This window comes from Alosa sapidissima, chromosome 22, assembly GCF_018492685.1.
Source record: "Alosa sapidissima isolate fAloSap1 chromosome 22, fAloSap1.pri, whole genome shotgun sequence".
NCBI lineage: Eukaryota > Metazoa > Chordata > Actinopteri > Clupeiformes > Clupeidae > Alosa > Alosa sapidissima.
In genome coordinates, this window is record NC_055978.1 from 11,477,353 (window position 1) to 11,484,852 (window position 7,500).

At 41.3% G+C, this 7,500-nt stretch overlaps 2 protein-coding genes across 3 annotated transcripts in view; both read left to right on the forward strand.

Annotated features, from left to right (window-relative positions):
- The window catches only part of cped1 (cadherin-like and PC-esterase domain containing 1), a 121,218-nt gene extending 117,622 nt beyond the window's left edge, over positions 1 to 3,596 (forward strand). For both annotated transcript variants that reach the window (XM_042078207.1, XM_042078206.1), the window contains exon 21: positions 1,592 to 3,596. In XM_042078207.1, the coding sequence (XP_041934141.1) occupies positions 1,592 to 1,840 (249 nt within the window). In that variant the 3' untranslated portion in view covers positions 1,841 to 3,596. The remainder of the gene's footprint in view (positions 1 to 1,591) is intronic.
- A 1,312-nt stretch (positions 3,597 to 4,908) lies between these two features.
- wnt16 (wingless-type MMTV integration site family, member 16) overlaps positions 4,909 to 7,500 on the forward strand; it is a 10,774-nt gene continuing 8,182 nt past the window's right edge. Inside the window, exons 1-2 of the mRNA XM_042078236.1 lie at positions 4,909 to 5,223; positions 5,409 to 5,635. Of these exons, the coding sequence (XP_041934170.1) occupies positions 5,129 to 5,223; positions 5,409 to 5,635 (322 nt within the window). The 5' untranslated portion in view covers positions 4,909 to 5,128. The remainder of the gene's footprint in view (positions 5,224 to 5,408; positions 5,636 to 7,500) is intronic.

Here is a 7,500-nt window from a genome sequence, read left to right on the forward strand (position 1 = left end):
GAGATTTTAGACCACCTGGTAAACCTCTCTAAATCCAGACCAGTACAGAGAACACACCTTCTATAGAGCACTGGTCCATGATGGTGAGAATTCTACTTTGCAGACGTGGATCGCTTGGGTTAGCTCCGAATTGTTAATTTGTTTATTTGTTTTTTCATGAGTGCACAAAGTGTTTACATCACAACAGCATTTATAGCATTTATATATGGTAATTATATATGCTAATCCCTACACAAGATGAGTCAGTGCCTCAGCCTTCAGAATGCCATTCAATAAACACTTAAACGGTAGTGATATTATACACAGGAATTCACTAATAAAATACACTGCAAAACATGGTGAAATAAGTGAGATATTTCTGAGAGTTTATTGCCATTGAGTTTTGTGTGAGATCGGTGTGTATATGTGAGTGAACATTTCAGTGTTGCTTGAATGACAAGGTCTTGTGTCATTTTATGAACTCTAGCAGCTCATTTGCCAATAATTGAATAAAAATATGCCAATAATTGAATAAAAACTTCTACTCAACTCTCTACTCAAAGGTCTTGTGTCATTGCCGTGCTGTCAATGTAATTGTGTTTTCTGTCAGTCCTCTCTGATGGCTACGCTTTCAATGACGAATATTAAAATGCATTAAGTCTACACGTTATCTGTGGGCATATAGGAATTTCATCAGTGCATGGATACACATTACAATAAGTTGGAGATTTATATTTATGATTTTATTGTTTGTACTGTAATTTATTGACATACAATGTCATTTGCTTACAGAAAAAAAGACAACAAACTATCAGTTCAGGAGACATAAAATGGAATGTGTGAAATATGCTTAATAATCTGCAACTTGTTCAACACTACTTTGTGCAATGGCTTATGTAATGCCTATAGTTGTTTTGGGGATAAGACTATTCAACAAAGAACCAGTAGAATACATTTCAACGTCAACCTGTCATAAGCACTAAGAAACAGTAGACAATTTGACTTATTTGTAATGTTGCAATGTTGCAATGAACTACTTAAAAATAGATATATTTATTAATAGATAATCGCTCTTCCGCCAAGAAATATATTTCTTCTACCTGAATGGTTGCCAAGCAACGTCGAGACGCAGCTACTTTAACTTTTTTTTTTTTTTTTTTTAAGTATATTTTTTGGGCTTTATTTGTATAGGACAGTGAAGAGTGAGACAGGAAGTGGGAGAGAGAGATGGGGTGGGACCGGGATATGACCGCAGGTCGGATTCGAACCTGAGTCCCCGTGAGCACTTGGACCCGTATATGGTATGAGCGCTGTAGCCTGTTGTGCCACAGCGCCCACCAGCTACTTTAACTTTTGTATCAAGTAATGGTAGCGCAGTAATATAGAACGAACGAACGAACGTCAAGGTGTATGTTTAAGCTGCAGTTTACAACGGCATCGATGATTCAGCCAATCACAATCAAGGACCGGAACTATCAGTTTTAGAAATATATATAAATATATAAATTATAAATTATTATCCAAGTTTGTGTGGTGTTCCAACATGATGTTTTTTGTATTTGTTCTGTTTTGTAATTTTGCAGTGTGTGTGTGTGTGTGTGTGTGTAAACAGGTGGCAAAGCCCTCATATTCAGCCCCTCAGCACAGCCTTCTGCAGATGCTACGGCAGGATGGAGACTCTGGAAGCAAATCTGGAACCGGAACCGGAGCAGGTGATCAGGTGGACCTGCAGGACTCTCAGTGGCCCTCGTCCAATACCACGTACCACGTCAGGGGCCCGGTGAACCAGGTCTACTCCGAGATCCTACTCAGTAGACTGTGTGCTCGGGACAGGGGAAACAAAACCACGCCACACAGATGAAGGACAGGGGCTGTGTGTGTGTGTGTGTGTGTGTGTGTGTGTGTGTGTGTGTGTGTGTGTGTGTGTGTGTGTGTTACTACTGGCTTAAAATAGTAACAAAAACACAGGGAGAGACTCCAACCATGTTGAAATGCCTAGGTGTTTATTTCATACCATACATGTTTGCAAAACAGAGTATCAAACAAATGGAATACCAAGCACACGCCTCCCCTGCATCATGCCTGGGCACGGGCCCTCTACATGCCATACAGTATGTTTGACACATCAAGTGCAGGGTCTTGAACAGATAAGACTGAAACAATGTGTGTGTGTGTTTGCATTTGTGTCTGTCTGTCTCATTATGTTTGTTGTTTGTCTGTTTGATCATTTAGCATTTTGTTTGTCGTGTGTGTGTGTGTGTGTGTGTGTGTGTGTGTGTGTGTGTGTGTGAAGAGGGAACATCCCTGGATCCATGTGTGAAGAAACTACTTCACAAACAGTTTTGCCTTCAGAGATTCCTCTTCCAGAATGCCTTTTAGAAATCCATGAAATATTATCATCCATCAAAACCATCAGATGCAGACAGGCCACATGTTGAGCTTCACAGCCAGACAATCTACTTCTGGTGGTGGATAAAAGGGTGTGGAAGGTGAGGGGCAAAGAGGATTTTCATGTGTGTGTGGAGGGGGGGTCTCCAGATGGCGACTGGGTGCGCTGTCTACCCCCCCCCCTGATATCCTGCCAAAAACGGACTGCTGCAGCTGTAGCCGCGAAGGGGCCAATTACTTGTGGAGCTGCGGTGCACATCAAGAGGAAAAGGAGAGCCGAGAGAGAGACGGCTGGCCGAACGTTCCGACAACGTCCCGACGAACTTTCCAACCAAACGTTCTCTGCGCTCTAGCCATCCGTCGCATATTAGCAGGATGTCTTGGAGAGTTTTTACAGCGGTGCCTTTGATGTCGCCAATCCTGTAGACACTTTCGTGAAAGCTGGATGTATTTTCCTTCCTTGTGTCAAATGTACAAGTTTGTTCTCTAAGGTACTTCAAACCAAAGGTCTTATACAGATGGAATGCTTTTATAATTATTGTCAAAGTATGAACAATATAAATATTTCTATATTTTTCTACAGATGTATTGCCCATGCCTTTGATCCGTTTTATATAAAGCCTTGTGTTTACACGGAGGATGTCTGTATGTATATAATTTGTTGGTGGATTATTATGCAGGTTCTAACTTAAGAATTGATAACATGCCTGAAACTGTTCTGTTTGATTTCAGCGCGTAGCCTATCAGGCAGTGATCCTGAGACATATCAATCTACAATCTTCTAGGCTTCATTCTTATAAAAAAAGAACATATTTTGTAACTTTCCTGCTGCACCCATTTTGCCCTGTCTATGTATAAGCTATTTCCTGTTCTGTCTGAGTGAGATATTCTCACGTCGCTGGACTTTCAGGCCAAGCCTTATTCGATCCTTGGAGTTCATTTTCGGCGTCAGGTGTGTTTGTTGTACTACGATGTAGGCCTCCCTGTCAGAATGTTCACTGTGATTGGATGGGTGTCTGTTGTGGTTTAGAATGCCATCATTGGTCCGTGAGACCGGGGTTTTACCAAGTAGCAGCCTATATGCCTAGCCTAATTATTTTCAAATTCCATTTGGATAAAGGCTGCTATAGGATCTCAGTAGGATTGTGTTATTGAAAGACATTATACATGTATTCTGCGTTAATGTACAGAACGTTTTATTCTTATATTAAATTATTCTATTTCTTTTACCGATTGTGTCCTTTAAATTATTGTGATATTTGAAATATCACTATATTCACATTTTGGATAGCAATAAATGCCAATAATTCTATGGTATGTTTTAATTCTATTAATTATTTCACGTTGTTAACTAAATTATAAATATTTGTATTCTTTGAAATATATCAAGTGCAACATTTGACATCATTATGCTTAAAATATTGCTTTCTCTAACGGTTTGTCCGAAGATTAACCAGATTTCAGCTCTTGCTGAAACCTTACCAGCTCTCAGCTCTCACCTGAAATCAGCCGCAATCTTAATCCAGCATTCATTTCATTCATTTTTACATTTCAACATGACAGATCGTAGCCTATTTTTATGGAAAGTGCTAAAAGTCTGAAACCGGCAATAAAAGGTTAAACATCAACACGTGAAAGGGTTTTTTTTACCATCAAACTCCGCTCATCAAATTTGTATTAATATGGGCTATTCTAGAATGTCTTTAGTGAAGGCTAATATTGAATTGAATGTTATCGGAATTTTGGCGCATTTTAATATGGCCAGGCAAGTACTGAAATAGCTCACAATCAAATAGTGTAGTTATTTGTTTTAAGAGTTTTCCCGTAACATTTGGCTCGATTTGCTTTCGTTCTGTATGGACCAAGTTAAAATGACAGCAAGTTAAAAAAAAAGAAAGGCTACTGATCAAATATATGTATGGGTTGATTTCATGTTAACTCCCATCAACAAACCTGTCCATTTGGTGAAAACAATCACACGGAAATCTTTTGAATTGAAATCATAGAGCTTAGCACTAAGTCCTCCTAACAGGGCAAAGAAAAATACTTAAAATACTAGTCTCATATAGGTCACCATAGGCTACTCTGCACATATTTTAAGTAGCCTATTTATATAAAGTTTAAGTAAGTAGCCTATTTATATAAAGTTTAAGTAGCCTATATATATAAATCGACAAAAAAAATGAAATCCGCTTTCATAAAAATGTGAGTTTCAGCTACACAACTCCTAACTAGGTAAGTTCCTATGCGCTTTCACTGACATTCAGCCGCGCGCAGTCCGCGTTATGCCACTTGAGGGATCTTTTGATGGAATGCCTCCGTTTGTTTCATCCTACCTCAGCTCCTTGAGCCCGCTGCGTGCGCGGCCGCTTTCTGCCCAATTAACTCTCGGAATGAGCGAGCACGCTGAATATGCATGAGCGGCGTCGCCAATCGGAGTGTGGGAGCGCGCCGTAGGAAAAGTATTCACAGCGAATTCTTTTAGAAGAGGATAAAACCGTTTGTCGCCCAGTTAGGGAGCACCAATCAAATGTAATTTTATTACGCCTATCCGAGCGCAGTCAACAGTAGCGCCACTGTCAAAGTCTGGATTCCGCCCGTGTCTTCATGAAGGTGGAACGGAGGGAAAACTTCTAATCAAAACCATTTTTGCGGATTAAATCTCTTCATTCCTCAAATGTAGCTGGCTGGCGCTTCCAGCAGCCGTCCGATGGACTTGCACACTCGCTGCGATATAATGCCGCTGTCCTGACCGGCGATCATGGAGAAGCCCACATGCGGTGGATTATACCTGTTCTACTTGATCTCTCTCCTGCTACTCTCGGAGTATCCCCTGTGCTGCCGAGGAAGTTGGATGTAAGTAAAGCGCGTTTACTTCAGATCTTGCCGTTGGTCTACGTTTCTCACTTGCTTTGTTATGGGGGTTAGAGTTTTTTTTCTGAGATGCTGCAGAGTGTGAGACATTGTTTTCTCTGCTTTGGATGGAGGTTTTGGGATGGAGGCTTGTCAAACCAAACACGCCTGGCGCTTTCCTTCCGCAGGTGGCTGGGCATAACGTCGGTGGGATTACCGGAGAAAATGAGCTGCACCAATTTGCCCCTGTCCAACAAACAGAAAGAGATATGCAAGAAAAAGCCGTACCTCCTGCCCAGCATAAAGGACGGCGCGCGTCTGGGCATCGCCGAATGCCAGAGCCAGTTCAAGCACGAGCGATGGAACTGCTCCACTACCAAAGATCTGTCGGTATTCGGCTACGAGTCAAACAGTGGTAAGACATATATTGTTTTGTTGTTGTTGTTGTTGTTGTTTTGTTGTTGTTTTTGGGGTTTTTTTGCTACAAAAACATCATGGCAACTGGGAGTTTTGTGATCTGGTTTTGTAGCTAATATAGAGTAAAATCTTGGCTCATCGCCACAATAGTCCCCCGTGAAACCCGTGACTATAACTAAATCTATTTGACATTTCGTTAGTCCCTCAAAAAGAACCAGAGTGCATTTTTGCGTTATAACATGATGTGCCCATGATTGAGTTGTATCGCGCCTTTCTTTGGTAACGCGCATTAAATATTCGCTTTAATTCTTTCGCCAGTGCCCGGTAGGTAATGTAATTATCGATCAACTATATCTGTAGCCGTAGCGGAGATCCCATCTGCTTCGATTTAGCCGTCTCTACACGCCACTTATCCATGCTCCCCCTCTTTGAACACAGAAAGGCCCTGCTCTCCCAATTCCAATCTGACAGGAATCAGGATTACGGTAATTAAGGGATTCGGCGAAGACCAGAAATATTAGATGCGCTTTCTTAGTGTTCAGCTTCAAAGCCAAGTAGGCCCACAGCCAACCTCGTTTCCCCTTTTGTGCATGCTGTCTGAGACCTCTTGAGATAATTCTTCTTTTAGCCTCCAAATTATCTACGCCTCTAAAATCCTTCATTTCATATAATTATTTTTTCTCATTTCTTTAGAGCTAATCAGAGATCCTTTCGGAATAGAGAGTTGGGTAATTTTTATGACAAACGTGCCCTTCTCTCATTTTAAAATGTTCAGATGTATAGGTAAATGGTTAATTGGTTTAATTTGAACTTTTCCCTGATTAAATTAGAGCGTTGAGGAATTTCAGTAGGCCCAAGTAATGTCTGACCCGCCTCCGAACAGGCGCGGATAGAGATTCTTGCTGCGACGGTTGCGAGGGGTCGTCTTCGGATGACTTGGAGAAATAAATGTAGTGAGAAAAAAATAGCCTTTAAATGAAAATATGTCGGATTGTCGGTCCATACACATCTTAAGATTTTAACTTCAAGAGATTGGTAATTTGTTGACAAATTAACAATGCAAAAGCTCTGTCTATACCAGGCCTGTAAAGAGTTTGCCTTATTGGCGTGCGTGTTTTACCAATATTTATCAGACTCTAATTGGCGCTAACAGTAATGGACTTTGTTAATTCCGTTTCGGTTGTGTGGTCTGATTGTGGATTTTTAGCGTGGTGCTAAAGATGGACTTCTGATCTCTAAGGATCAACGTGGCCCTGTGTAGGCTATCTGCCTCTGTGCGCTGTTTGATCAGTTAACACCGCGAAACCAAACACTGCCTTAGCTTTACACACATGCACTTTCCCATGGATATGCTATATCTGTGTGTGTGTGTGTGTGTGTGTGTGTGTGTGTGTGTGTGTGTGTGTGTGTGTGTGTCTGTCTGTCTTGGTGTGTGTGTGTGTGTGTGTGTGTGTGTGTAAGTGCACACTCACATTCTGTAGACTAAGTGTGTGATAGAGCAGAGACAGAGACAGAGTGAGTGAGTGAGTCTCATTGTGTGTGTGTGTGTGTGTGTGTGTGTGTGTGTGTGTGTGTGTGTGTGTGTGTGTGTGTATGTGTGTATGATAGAGAGAGAGAGAAGAGAGATAGAATATGTATCCGTGTAAATTTCCATATACTGTACATTATGGTGTGTGTGTGCATTGTTCCCATGTATGTACACACCAATGCACTACTGTTTGTATTTGTTTGTATTTTTTTACAGTCTATGGTATGAGTGTGTTTGTGTGTGTGTGTGTGTGGGGGGGGGGGGGGGGGGGGGATTCTTCACTTAAGGAATATCGGCAGGAGTGCGCAGTGCCCTGAAATATATTTATTTTCTTT